General features: G+C 40.4%; 1 protein-coding gene and 1 long non-coding RNA gene across 2 annotated transcripts; both read right to left on the minus strand.

Moving 5' to 3' along the window:
- Nucleotides 1-11,188: 11,188 nt before the first annotated feature.
- On the minus strand, nucleotides 11,189-11,831 carry LOC121504858. The gene is made up of 2 exons (XR_005991486.1): nucleotides 11,625-11,831; nucleotides 11,189-11,534 (listed from the first exon to the last, which is right to left on the minus strand). It is a non-coding gene; the product is annotated as an uncharacterized LOC121504858 (long non-coding RNA).
- A 34-nt stretch (nucleotides 11,832-11,865) lies between these two features.
- On the minus strand, nucleotides 11,866-14,516 carry lrfn4b (leucine rich repeat and fibronectin type III domain containing 4b; the record flags this gene model as incomplete). The annotated part of the gene is given in 3 exon segments (XM_041780112.1): nucleotides 11,866-12,540; nucleotides 12,677-14,342; nucleotides 14,344-14,516. Coding segments are annotated over 3 exon segments (2,514 nt in total), but the record flags the coding sequence as incomplete, so codon positions are not given.
- Between the last annotated feature and the right edge of the window lie 728 nt (nucleotides 14,517-15,244).

Raw genomic sequence — 15,244 nt, forward strand, 5'->3', positions numbered from 1 at the left:
GGAAAATGTCAAAATTTGATGAAAAACAGTTTGTAGTACGGTTCCTGTACATTTCAGAGGATGGTCATATGCAATTTTTTGTTCATCTCATCATGATACATACGTGTACCAATTTTGGTACATGTAGGTGTTTCCCACGGCCCTATCTCACTTTTGGCCCTGCCCAGTGGCGAAATTCCACCAAAAGGTTATTTCCCCTGGGGGACAATTTTGGGTAGAGTTTGATGAGTTTTTGAACATGTTAAGGCCCCCAAATTAGCGATTTCGCAGTCAGGATAATAATAATGAAGAACGGCTACAGTTTCAATAGGGTCCTCGCTCCGAGGTCGGTGCTCTGGCCCTAAAAATAAATAGTTCAAAAGGAGAGAAATGTTGAGAATTTAGTAAATTCAAGATATGAATCAAAAATAAATTAAACATGTAAAGAAAAGGATTAAAAATCTGCCCATTGTTAATAAATGAGTATAAAGTCAAACCCGACACACCAGATGGATTTGTTTCACACATCCATCAAGAGAACCTTCGATATACAGAATTTGGGAAAAGGCAGAGCCTTTCGGAGGGTGATTGGATGAACATTTCACATCTTCACGGGCCAATCAGAGCAACAAAGCATGTGACGTTGTTGTCGCCATTACGGAGGAATAAACTCCATATAGAGCTGCATAACGCGAACCATGGTCACTATAGAAATGTCAATACACGACTTTTGTCTCTTTTAAAAGAAAACAACTCACTGCTGTTCTTTGTTCTTCTTTCAATGAAGAAATGTCGTCAAGTTCTGATAAAACTGGCGATTCAGCAGCACCAACGCTAATGTCTTCTGCCATAATTGCACGGCCTCTTGTTGCTGCTCGCCTACGTCACGACTCCGCCGCACCACAAAGTACTGCTCCTCATCCCTGATCGGTCCTGTCACTTTCTAACCAGATCCAAAAGGTTCAGACAGGTGCTTTGCCAGTGAGAAACACGGAAACGGGCGTATCAATCTGCTTTGCAAGGTTATAATAAGTCCATATTTAATTTGAAACTATACAAGAATTAAGCCTGAAATATTAAAATTGCAGTTTAAATCTCATAGACAACCTGAATCTCAGATTTTAAACGCCATTGTTGCATTTATTAATTAGTCAAGTTTTGAATATGGCATATTTTTATTCACACCGGTGCCCTGCAGTCCAAGAAAGCAACATCCATGCATGCAGCAGGATCATGCTTTAGATGATGAAGATATATTTTTATCCATTATTGCATTTTTATGCAGAATGTGTTTGACCAAAGTAATGAATTCTTGTCAATAAAAATTAATTTCCATGTTTTTAATCCCTCTGGGCCACCATACAACAGCATTAAAACTGCCTCCATTAACGGCATATAATTCCTTTGGTTTGATCATTGTTATAGAATCCTGGACCAAAGGTTCCTCACTCAGTTCACAACGTTAAAAAATAATCATGTAATTTCTTTTAATTACTGATCCATTTTGAACACTGCAAATAGAAGGAGAACACTGACAGTCAATTTCCGACAGTGTGAAGAAACACAGGCTGAAAATTCATTTTCTTAATCAGATAAAACTTCAAAACAGGAGACGCCCGCCGTATCCTGTGGGATAGAGAGGCAGAGATAGTGATCCAGAGGAAGGTTTCACATGTCTCCTCCTCGGAGAAAATATGTGCACAGCTAAATAAATAAATAAGAAGCGAGACAAATAAGTTTGCACTGCTGGGCAAAACGCGGTGCAGCCACAATGCGGTGTATGCTATCATCTCGGTTAATTAGCAGACTCATTAAATATGTGAACATGTTGATGTTGGATTCATAGCAAGATAGAAGCTTTTTGTAAATTGTCTAAAATGGCAAGGGTGTGTTATCTTATTAATTAATCTGCTGCTCTGCATTACCAAAATACCCTCAAGCCCAATGCATTAGAATCAAAGTGAAGAGGCTGTGCTGATAGTTAAACTGTAAGATAAATATTTTTTGATGAATGTTCGTCTCACATACTCACAAAGGAAGAGCATAGGCGTAAATCCACATTCTTGCAAAGCCCGTTTGTGTGTGATGTGAATAAGCACTAAAAATTTGGACTTTTAGTGGCTGCATCCCCTTTTTTGTTCATTTTCCTTTTAAACCAATCCCTAGTTGGGCTAATGCAGAACCAATGTGAGTCTTTTTTGAGGGGCTCCTGTAAAAAAACCATTACAAATGTTGTAGTGACCTTAGAGACCTTAGAATTTCAATCATTGATGTGAAAAACATGTTGCTTTTAAAGAAATACACTTAAGATCTAATGGATTACTCCCAAGGACATCTTTACAGAAACAGGCAGTTAGGAAATGTTATCAACACATTTTCCTGTAATACTGTGCGCTGGAAAACATCAGAACATGATGCATCCTATAAATAACAAAGACGTCAAAAGATATCAGTTGACCCAGCTGGTGCAGCACATGAAAATAAAAGAAACTGCATTTGGTGAAAATGCAATTTACTTACTGGAAATCTTTACAAAAAGGTTGGTGGAGGTTCAGCAGCACTAATGAGTAGTCATATGTAATGACAGACAGGTGTGGGTGATTAATGAACTGTCAGCCATGACACTGAGAAGAGTCAGGATTCGACACCACTGGCAGAAAAGAAACAGAAAGCTCTCCAAGTGAGGATTTAAAAATAAGCTGCGAGTATATTTGCAATATTTTCATTAATAAGGCCCTGACTGGCCTAGTTATGTGGGTTATTTTTTACGGCTGTCAGTCTAAATTTGAAATTCAAACTACTGCCAAAACATGGTGAATGAAAAAAATCATTCTGTCCATGAAAACAAGGCTGTAGACTGAAGGGTTAGCTCTGTTTAGCTAACACAAGAGCCACTGATGGTCTGACTTTGTCCAAGGGCCAAAATACGTTAATATATTTTTCATTCATTATCGAAGCTCAAGAAATCATTAAAGCTGTGCCATCATTTCCAAAGACATAGAGGGTACAACCATAACAAACAGCCTAGCAAAAGAGACTAGCATCACTGTGTAAAGTAGCATATTAACATAGTATATTCCTGTAAGTTTAAAGTTTTATTCATGAGTACAGTTGTTAAACAATAAAGTTACATTTTTATTCACTTGGAAATGAAACATTTATTTGTGAGATTTTAGCGACTTAATTTTTCTGCAGCTAGAAAGCTGAACTTCTCAAAACACACTTGCTGAGGTTCATTCATCTCTGACAACAGCCTTTCACAGACCGTTCATCTGAGACAGTGTATATCTCAGAACAAAATATGCACCACAACTTTCTAAATAAATTTGGATTGAATTTCCTTTTATAGTGAGTTTTAGGATTAAGGTAATGGTAAGGATACCAAAGGTTAAAACCCTGACCATCACACCTGATTACAAAACGTTAAGTAAAGCCGAGAACACAGTCCCATTTCAGGAAAAAATCTCATCCTCCATGAAAACATTCTAAAGCAGCAAGCATAGCTTTGATATGTCCATAAGTTATGTAGATAACCGAGCTAACAAAGTTATATATCTAGCATAGCTAATGTAGCTAGCATAGCTAACATAGCTAAAGCTAGGCAAACAAAACAGCTTTGTAAGCTACATATCTATGGTATCTATATAGCAATGTTAGCTTTTGCTACATTGGTCAATGCTCATGTTGACAAAGCATATGTTGCTGAAGCTATCTTAGCTAAAACGTACCCGCATAGCTAATGTAGCTAACACAGCTAATTTTGTGAAAGCTACCTGAACAAAGCAGCCATGTAAGCTATGTTATCTACACAGCTATGTTAGTTTAACTGTTTGTCAACACTCACATTGCTAAAGCTCCCATTGCTGAGTATATCTACATAGCTGCATAGCTAATTTAGCTTACATAGCTAATGTGGCTAAGTAGCTAACATAGTATTTCTTGGCAGATAGCTAGCCAAATTGCTAAGAGAGAAATTACTTTGTAACCCTCCATAACAAAAAAAAAACAAAAAAACAAAAAAACTGTAAAGTTACATCACAGTGTATATTTTTTTTTACATTGTTCTGCTAAGTTAGCCTTAGAGTACGCTTTTAGCACCATGTCTGTTAAAGGAGAGTACCTGTTTCTATTGTTTATGCTAACTAAGCTGTTAAGCAATACTTTCAATTTGCTGGGCAGATCAGAGAGAATTTAGCAGAACATTCTACCAAAATATGAACAAGATACTTCTCCAAATGCCAACTGTTTGTTGAGAGACAGAGCAGTATGCTTTGTTTAAAAAACAAAAAACCTTGTAGTATTAGCTTGTTACAGTTTAAGGCACTTGAGGCAGTGCAGATTTAACAAATTAGCTGCTGGGACAGAGCATTATCTTAACCATTTGTAAGAAATTATTTTATTCTTTTTTGTTGTCTAATATTTTTCAAAACAGTATGGCCACAGAGTTGTGATGTGTTTGCAGACCACAACTGTGTGACGCTGCCTCTGCCAGGACAAAAAAAAAAATGCTAAATTAAAATCAGATTAAACTTCAAGTTAAGTGAAGGTTAGGGTCAAGGTAAGGCTTAGGATATCAGGAGTTAAAAGTCAAAAACCTGACCTGCAACAGCTTTTAATAACTTTTAATAAAGCCAAGTAAACAGATGCTTGCAAGGCAAAATGCTTGTCCTTCATGAAAACATTCTTATGCGAATGTAAAGCTAAAGCTAACAGAGCAACATTAGCAACTATGTTAGCTTTAGCTAAAGCTAACAAAGCAACATTAGCTACATTACCTATGAAGGTAACATAACTTACAACTGTTCAACTATTACAGTTTTGCACATCTCATACAGCCATATTTCATTGCAAAATAGCTAACATAGCTAAAGATAACAAAACTTTGTGAGCAATGCTAACTTATGCTAGCACTAATGTAGCTATGTTGTTACATTACCTACATAGCTAACATAGCTAGGTAGGTTTGCTAAAGCTCACATTGCTAAAGCCAAAGCTGATGTAGTTACAGTGGCATAGGTTGTCTCCTTAGCTAACTAGCCACAAGACTATGTAAGCTTTAGCTAAAGCTAACAAAGTTATAGTTAGCTACTGTTGTGTAACTACGTGTCAATAGTCCTGAACATAATCTCATATCAGATTAGACCTCTGACTGTTTTTTCTGATATCTTAATGGAGTGTTGTTTAGTCTGTAATGTTTGCAATGTGGTTCTTTCATGAATGTAACAGCTAACACTTCTTTCTGAAAAAAGGTTTTTTTCTAAAACGTACCTTCAAATGACATAACTTCCATTATGACAGAGGTCACGCCCCACAGTAGTGGTCAAGAGGGGCATCTGAAATCTGCAGTCTACTCCCAGACCCCTCAATTTTGTAGTCCAATTTCTAATTTTGCCCTGTGTCGCCTTATTTATTATACTTTGCCATTATGATGATGTCTGTCTGGATTTTAATTGATGAGGAAAGGACTTACACTCAAATTAACCTGGAAATGATTTTCAGTGTGCTTTTTCAAAGAATGTAGTGAATATTGTCAACTAAATCAAAGTAATTCCTGTCTCACAATGCCTGAATATAATCAGGTATCTGTATGGAGCATATTGCACCAAGATGTAAGTAAGGCACCTCTAGTAACTAATCGCTTTATCCCTCCTTAAATCAAATATTTTTCATCCTTTGTAGCACTTTGACTTTTATTCTCAGAATAACTTGTACACTTAATGCCCCTTTTTGCTAAAACAGAGAGCTCTTAATCCTTTATTGGCAAACTGTCTCATTGGCACTACTTTATTACACAGCAGGTCCTGCACAAAGGCTCAAAGCAGAGTTAGTAATTCTCATTACTGTCAGTTTATACATGTATATGACACAAGTTTTGGTCTTTATAGGATACAAATAAATACGATTTTTTGCTGTAAATAAAGCTTGAAGAAAGGCTAGAGTTAGATTTCTGGTTTATTGGGATGGACAACCACTCTGTGTATTCTCCCATACGAATCCTCTACATCATTGTGAAGGTTGTTAAATGGTCCTAGAGTGGTTGAGTCTCTGTTTTTCTTCTTTCATCTTGTCAGTTCAGAATTCACTGTCCTAGTCCAATGAGTCCACCCATAATGGTAGAAAATATAAAAATAAAGGTTCAATGGTGTGCAGATGGCCTAGTGGTTAGCTCAAGTCCCACATGGGTGGTCAGGCTCAAGTCTGGCCTGTAGCTCCTTTCCCTCATGTCTCTCCCCCACTCTCTCATCTCTGTTTCCAGCTTTTTCCACTGTCCTGCTCTCTAAATGAAGGTATGAAGAAACTTGAAAGGCTCTCGCACTCCACTGCATGGCAGGATGTTGCAGCTGGGGGATTGTGGGAATGATTGGGTGTAAACAACCCAGAATGAAGAAATGGCCCAATTGTGACACTTCCTGTTGCCAGTAGGGGGCGCTATGATATTTGCAAATGAGCATGTGTTCAGTGTGATAGTGTTCAAGTGATACCATTGTCTAGAAAGAAAAAAAAGATGATCACACAATAAAATACAATAAAGTTCTAAAAGGTTAAAGTCACTTGGCTGCTAAAAAATGCCTTATTTTGCAACAGAGATAAAGCCTGTGGACATCCTGTTTGGATTTGGGCACGGCTCCAAGAGGCTTTTTTTTCACAGGCAGAAATGTTCAATTGCCAGAAGGGGGCGCTGTGACAAAGTAATTATGTTAACGTGATTGTTTTCAGGATAAATGTGTGATCATCCCTGTGAAGTTTGGTGACAAAAACAAACAAACAAAATAAAAGAATTAGAGTCAATTGGATGAAAGACAAGTTCGTTAAATTATGAAACCCAAAAATGCCTACCTTTAGCTATAAGTAGTGTGCTCCCTGTACGTTTTAGAGAATGGCCCCAAGAGACCTTTTTTTGTTCAATCATGATACAAATATGTATCATGCAAGTAGCTCTTACCCAGTCCCCTATCCCACGTGGACGTACTTGTTCAATTCCACGTTTCACCTTCCTTCCAAGAGTGCAAACCAGTGACTAAAGGCCTTTGCACACTTATTTTCAGTCTGTTGATGCGTTTTTTTTTTTTGTTTTTTTTTTAAGTAGGGATCCGAATAAAACGTCAGGCACTCGAACCTTGCCCACTGAGCCCACTGGCTTTATTCACAGCAAAAATTCATAGAAAATGGCGAAGTGTTTAGTACTGCGGAGAAAATAGGCAGTGAAGATGAGCCTGTGACTCTGTCACTCCTTATAAATCACTCTGGATTCATCCATCCTGACAGAGGTCTTCATATAGCATCTGCTCATATGACACAACTGTGTTGACTTGGAGAGATGGAGAACCTTTTAATTCATTCAATGTTATGCCTTTATCTGTTAGATTTTCATGGTTTATATCCACATAATACACTGGCAAACCACTCATCTAAATGGCTTTGGCTGATGTGAAAATTTGATAAAATCAAACCTGTTCCAAAATTAAAGATGACCAATAAAAGTTTCATTGTCAGTGTGCAAACATATTGGCTCTCTAATCAGCCAATAACCTTGTGGCTACAAATGCATGTAGACATGAATTGCAGGCCCTGTTTCCTGTTCTCATCTGACAGGAGTGGCACCTAGTGTGGTCTTCTTCTGCTGTAGCCCATCTGCCTCAATGTTCAACGTGTTGTGTGCTGTCACTCACTGGATATTTTTCCCTTTTTCTAACCATCTCTCTGTAAACCGTAGAAATGATTGTGCATGAAAATTTCACTAGATGAGCAGTTTGTGAAATACCCCGGCCAGCCAGCCTGGCAACAAAAACCATGGCATATTCAGAGTCACTCAGACCACCATTCTTCCCCACTCTGATGGCTCGGTTTGAACTCAGAATATCATCTTGACCATGTCGTCATGCCTACATGCATTGGTTGAATAATGATCATATCAATTTAGCCTCTCTTCATTTGATTTATAGAATTTTAAATGGTCTGATCATGTGTTTCTGTTGTGCATATTTTTCATAGCATGTGGCTCTACAGTAGATGAGCATTTAGGGGTGTACATGCTTATCACAGTTTTGCTGGTTCTCATTTATTTTTCCACCTTCTTTAACTTAATATCAACCTGAGACCTGAGCTTTTGTTTGTAATGCATTTATAGTTACTGTCTCTTCTTAAGGACCTCTTTTAGAACAGGAAGTAGTAAGGACCAAAATATGATGTCTGAATATGAGGACAATGGGCTAATCTTACTGAGCAATGCAAAACATCATTTATTTATTTATTCATTCAAATTTTTTGTGTGTATAGGTCTAAATGGTAGGGGGCCATTTAATCAGTACGAACAGGTATGGAGTAATATTCCCATCAAAAGTTCTGAAGGTCTTGGAAAATTCCCTTTAAATCAACCAGAGAGTTCCAAAGCACAAAAATCCCCCTAAATTTTAAAAAATGTGTTAAAAAATGTCTGTAAAATTCCAAAGATCCCCTGCATCAATACCCCAAAATATCCTAAAATATTCCCAAAGGTTTTCAATAGACTTTCCTGAAAATGCCTAAAGATATACATGACATTTTCACCAAAAACTTCAATGAAAATTCCCAAAACTTTTTAGTCAAATTCCCACACATTTCAAATCAAATTCCACTTAAAATTTCTAATACAATTTCCTAAAAGTTCCAAAAAAATCCTTTCAAATCCCATGGCAAATTTCCCCCCAAATTCCCTCAACCATCCTTACAAAGTCTTAAAAAATTCAAGGAAAATTCAGGAATATCTCAAAGGAAACTATCTGCCCAAATGTCCAGTCAAAGTTCCTCAAAATTTAAAAATCAATTTCCTTGAAAGTACCAAAAATGTAAACATTACAACACAATCTTCCTCAAGAAAATTCCTGAAAATTTGAAAGTGAATTCTTCAGACATCCCAAACAAATTACTTCAACTTTTATGAAAATTCTGGACAAACATGTCAAAGATTCTGATAGCAGATTTTATTTCTATTTGTAGGAAAGCCAAAATGTTAGAATGTCCTCATGTGTGCATGCAGGGACTCAGAAGTTTTGGGGATTTTAACAGAGAGGTAACATTTTATCTTATATTTTACATACAGACTATATCTAACACACTAACCTAACATAGCAGCAAACCCTATAATAAAAAAAAACATATACCTGCCTCTTGGATAAACAAGGGTGACTCCACGTATCATTGTTTATTATAATGAATAGTTAAGGGTTGAAAATACATTTTTCTGTGGTGTATGGGAGCTATCCTATTCATTTGGTGTTTCAGCACCAAGGACAGCTCCATTCCTGCCTACAGTGGGAGGCAGTGACAGCATCCATATAGATATACGTTTTCTTCCTCATATTACAGCATTATTTTCTGCTGATCAGTGTCAAAAAGTCACATTAAATCATCCGTAGTACACCAGTGAAACTGTGTACTATTCACAGGCAGTGCATCTCTATTGCTGTCATATCGACCTGCTGCTGGTGAGCATCTTCACACACATTCAGTAGCCTGACAGGCCGACATGCAGACCTGCAAAGACAACACATTGTTGGTATTCACTGGTCAAGGAAAGAGCAAATAAATTTGTTCAAGACCAGCATCAGACTTGATTGAATTTTTTTCCTCCATGTCCAAGAGTTCCCTCTATGAGCTGAAGTCGTGCCCGGTTTGCTGACAAATAACCCATATGAAGTGAGCGTCTGCAGAACACAGCTAGAACGACCATGTGTGAAAATGTCAGCTATAGGTCAGAATTGAACCGTGGATAGATTGTGCAGCATTTTTATTTGTTGACAGCTACCTGCTGGATTGAACTGTCAGTGGTTAAATGTTGCTCATTCTGCTGCACAGCATCTTCATAAAAGCAGAGATTTTTTTTTTTTTTGACCTAATGTGCACATTTCCAGCACCCAGCCTGGGAATAATTGCAGCACAAATCAAAAGCTTACTGATACTTATTCAGTTTTTAATTGTCAGTCTTTGCAGAAAGTTGCACTGATTGCAACGCTGCACAAATCCACCAAAATAACACCAATTCTGCACATTTTATGACAGCCACTTCTTGGGAGGCTGATTCAGTCTAAGGAATCTTTTACATTTGCAATGTTATATGAATATGAAGGCAAATGGTTTACGGTGTCTTTAAGATATTTAGAAGCTAAATGAGCAAGATTATCAGGTAAACAAGTTTTACCACTGTTCCAAGTTTTCTACGGTTGTGGATAATGGTTCTCATCATGTTTTGTTTGAGTCCAGAGCCTTAGAAATAGCTTTGTACTTTTCAGACTGATAGATGTCACTGACTTTGTTTCTAAAATGTACTGAAATGTCTTTAGATTGCCACATGATGTGTTGTTTTTAAAAATCTTTTTGCCTACTTCTCTCTGTCAGACAGGTTCTATTTAAAGGGTGTCTTTATTCACCAGGTTTGGGTGTGGCTAGTGAAATTGAGTCCAGTTTTTCAAAAAGTGGTTAACCATAGTTAATCCATGATTTCACAAGGACGCAGTTAGTTTTTCACATCATATCTAATTTGGTTGATGATCTGAAACATCTAAAAAGATGAATATATCAGAAAGGAGGCAAACTTTCTCATGGCACTGTATATGATCAAACACTCATGAAAACAACCTTTTGATGGAAAAGAATTGCTTCCTCTACACAAAAGAGAGGAGGCTGTCAACTGGTCTAGCCTTGAGATTCACCACCTAGACACAAATTTCTATTTGTCAGTCAATTCAATATGTTTAACAGTGTTTGGATCTCAGATAGTACAAATGCAACAGAACAAAGACACCAAAGAAAATAATGAATGTAATATGGATAATAAAAGTTTCTGGGAAAGTATCATAGAAGATTTTTGATTTTTTTTTTTTTTTTTTTTTTTAAGAAAAATCCAAAATAAAATTCAAAAATCTTTCCAGGAAGAGTACTTAAAACAATCCCCAAGTTAGGGTTAAGTATCTTGCCCAAGGACACATCAACATGCTTCTGTAGGAGCTGGGCTTTAAACCCACAACCTTCTGATTACAGCCAAAATTGAAGCATCAAATCCTTGAGTCAAAGTCAACATATGTGCAAAGTCAGAGGACAATCCGTCCAAGCATTCTTGAAATATCACATCCAAATTTCTGGGAAAGCAAGGGATGACTGTAATTGAATCTGTTCTCCAGGATGAACATGTAACGATATGCCGGACCAAAGGACCCAAAAGCAGACACAGGAATCAAGCACTTTCAAGTCCGTTTAATCAGGAAAAAGGTTCGATACACGGGAGGTCAAAACAAGCAGGCAGAGGTACAAAAAACGGCAGGCTAACTCGGAAACTAGGACGGGAAACTGGGTCAAATAAATCACGAAGGTCAATCAGAAGTAAGGCTCGAAGGAATTGGACACAAAGGAAACAAGACGATCTCGCACAGCAGACAGGGAGTGAATGAGCTAAATACACGAGGAGGGGAACACTCAGCCGGGGATCACCAGGTGCAGTCACTCGACAATCAACACAGGTGAGACACATGAGGATGATCAGGACACAGGGAAACAGGTAGGGATGGGCAGGAAGGAGTGATCTGGAAAAGAGACACAAGGTAAGTATCCAAAATAAAACAGGAAATGACAGACTAGAAACATGAGGGAAAAAGTAACTTAACTAGGTCAACCTGGAGATGTGACAGTACCCCCCCCTCCACGGCTGGCTCCAGACGGCCCAGGAACATCAGGATGTTCATTGTGGAAGTTTTTGATGAGCTCTGGGTCCATGATGTCTCTAGCGGGGACCCAGGAGCGCTCTTCAGGGCCATAACCCTCCCAATCCACCAGATACTGATAGCCACGGCCTCTTCTTCTGGCGGCTAGCAACTTTTTGACGGTGTAAACTCTTTCTCCATCAACGAACCGGGGGGGTGGCGGGGGCTGGGTGGGGGGGACCAGAGGGCTGGATTTGGCGGGTTTAAGTTGACTGACGTGGAATGCAGGATGGACTCTCATGGTTCTGGGTAGTTTTAGTTGGACAGTTACAGGATTAATAACTTTGGAAATAGGAAACGGACCAACGAACCTGGGAGCGAGCTTCTTAGAATCCAGACGCAGAGGCAGGTTTTTAGTGGATAGCCAAACTTTGTGTCCACAGTGATACTTGGGGGCCTCAGACCTTTTGCGATCAGCCGCCGTCTTGTGTCTGGCTGAAGCTCGGAGGAGGGCTTGTCTGGCTCGCTCCCAGGTCTGGCGACAACGTCGCACCAGGGTCCAGGCCGAGGGGACAGATACCTCCTTATCTAGGGCAGGAAAAAGAGGAGGTTGAAAGCCGTACACACACTGAAAGGGGGACATGCCAATTGATGAGTTAATAAGTGAGTTATGTGCATATTCTACCCACACGAGCTGGTTGGACCATGAGGAAGGGTTCTGGGAAGCCAGAATGCGCAGGCCCGTCTCCATTTCTTGATTCATCCGCTCAGTTTGTCCATTCGATTGAGGGTGAAATCCAGAGGAGAGGCTCACAGTGGCTCCAATCAGCGAACAGAATTCCTTCCAGAACCTGGAGGTGAACTGGGGCCCCGGTCCGACACCACATCTCTAGGGAGACCATGTAGACGAAAAACATGGTGCAGCATAGCCTCGGCTGTTTCCTTGGCAGAGGGCAACTTGGGTAAAGGGATAAAATGAGCCATTTTAGAAAATCTGTCCACCACTGTGAGAACAGTGGTGTTACCTTCTGAGGTGGGGAGTCCCGTGACAAAGTCCAGGGATATGTCGGACCAGGGCCTCTTGGGTACCGGAAGAGGATGGAGCAGACCTGCCGGATGCTGATGGGAGACCTTACTGGAGGCACAGGTGGGGCAGGCTGAGATGAATTCCGAAACCTCCTTGTCCATAGAGGGCCACCAGAAACGTTCTTTAAGGACCCCCAGAGTTCGGCTAACACCCGGGTGGCAGGAAAACCGAGAGGAGTGTGCCCATTGATAACCTGGGAGCGGAGCTCAGGAACAACAAACAGGCTACCAGGTGGACAGTTCACAGGGGGGTTAACATTATGGATGGCCTCCTGGACTTTTCTCTCTATCTCCCAAGTAACATTAGCAACAACACAGGAACGTGGGAGGATCAGTTCAGGTTCTGCTTTTTGCTCCTCATTAGAATGGATTCTAGAGAGAGCATCAGGCTTAACATTCTTATTACCAGGTCGATAGGATAGGGTAAAATTAAAACGATTAAAGAATAATGCCCACCTGGCTTGCCTGGCATTCAGTCTCTTGGCTGTTTGAAGATATTCTAAATTTTTGTGGTCAGTCCACACCAAGAAGGGTTGAGAAGTTCCCTCCAGCCAATGCCTCCACTCCTCCAGTGCCACTTTGACTGCCAGCAGCTCCCGGTTGCCTACATCGTAGTTGCGTTCAGCTGCAGAAAGCTTGCGTGACAGGAAGGCACAGGGGTGGAGACGATCATCCTTGGAAGAACGTTGAGACAATACAGCTCCAATGCCTACATCAGATGCGTCTACCTCAACAACAAACTGATTGTTAGTGTCAGGCAGAATGAGGACAGGAGCAGAAGAAAAACAGTTCTTAAGTCTGACAAAAGCTGCATCAGCAGCAGAGTTCCACAAAAATTGCCTCTTAGAGGAGGTAAGCTCATGCAGGGGTGAGGCAATAATGCTAAAGTTCCGAATGAATTTTCTATAAAAGTTGGCAAACCCCAGAAATCTTTGAAGTTCTTTGCGGGAAGAAGGTACTGGCCAATCTTTGACAGCACTAACCTTTTCAGGGTCCATCTGGATCTGACCTTCTGCAATGATGTATCCTAAGAAGGTAACGGAAGGTCTGTGAAACTCACATTTCTCGGCTTTGACGAAAAGCTGGTTCTGAAAGAGGCGCTCCAGGACCTTTCTGACATGGCTGATGTGGGTTTGCTCATCCGAGGAAAAAATTAGGATATCATCCAAGTAAACGAATACAAAGTCATTTAACATATCCCGCAGAACGTCATTGACCAGGGCTTGAAAAACTGCAGGAGCGTTAGTAAGGCCAAAGGGCATAACTAAATATTCGTAGTGACCCGTGGGAGTGTTAAATGCTGTCTTCCATTCATCCCCCTCCCTTATTCTGACTAGGTGATAAGCATTTCGCAGATCCAGCTTAGTGAATATTTTAGCTTCACTTAATTGTTCAAAAGCAGATGAGATCAAAGGGAGGGGGTACCTGTTTTTCACGGTGATGTTGTTAAGGCCCCTGTAGTCAATGCATGGCCGAAGCGATTTGTCCTTCTTGTCCACAAAGAAGAAACCAGCTCCTGCAGGTGAAGAGGACGGCCGAATTATCCCTGCCGCCAGAGACTCCTCCACATACTGCTCCATTGCCTGTCTTTCGGGAGCAGAGAGAGTAAAGTCTCCCCTTGGGAGGAAACGTTCCAGGTAAGAGATCAATGGCACAGTCATAAAGTCTGTGTGGAGGTAGGGATTTAGCTTTAGCTTTGTTGAAAACTTCCTTCAGGTCATGGTAAAAGTCAGGAACTTGGGATAAGTCAGGGTAATCAGAGTCAGGGTGAGGTACTGTTACCGAACTTTCTGGGGTTTACTATGAAAACAAGTCAGACTGCAATTTATTCCCCAGTCAGTTATTTGTCCTGAAGCCCAATCAATCTTAGGGTTGTGAATCTCGAGCCAGGGTCTCCCTAAGATTATCTCATGATTGAGGGAGTCAAAAACATGAAAACTGATTTGTTCACTGTGTGAGTCAGGAAAACGAATGGTCACAGACTGGGTGCAGTGAGTAATTCTGCCCATTGAACTGCCATTAACCGCGCAGACCTCCAGGGGATGATTCAGGTTGAAAGTCGTAAGGCCGAGTCTCCTAACCAGGAGAGAGTTCATCAGATTAGCATCAGATCCTGAATCAATGAATGCTTTCACAGTCTTAATGTCTTTGGCTTCAATGGAGACTTCAGGAGTAATTGGGCAGGATTGTTAAATATGAGGTTGCGACTCACCACAGTCTGTAGTCTAGGGGATCTCCGTCTGATAGGGCAGTCAACCAAAAGATGACCCAGTTGTCCACAATAGATGCAGCGGCCCTCCTTCATTCGACGGAGACGCTCATCTGGAGTGAGCCTGGTGCGGCCTAGCTGCATGGGTTCCTCAGGTTGGGCATCGGTGACCAGCGGGAGTGAGGCAGGTCTTCTCCCGGCCTGGGGAAGATCAGCTGGGCTGGACCTCCTAGTGTAAGCAGGATAAAACGCTCCCGCTGCCTGCCTCTATCCTTCTCTCTTTCTAAGAGTCTCTTAT

This window comes from Cheilinus undulatus, linkage group 22 (genome assembly GCF_018320785.1).
Source record: "Cheilinus undulatus linkage group 22, ASM1832078v1, whole genome shotgun sequence".
Taxonomy (NCBI): Eukaryota; Metazoa; Chordata; class Actinopteri; order Labriformes; family Labridae; genus Cheilinus; species Cheilinus undulatus.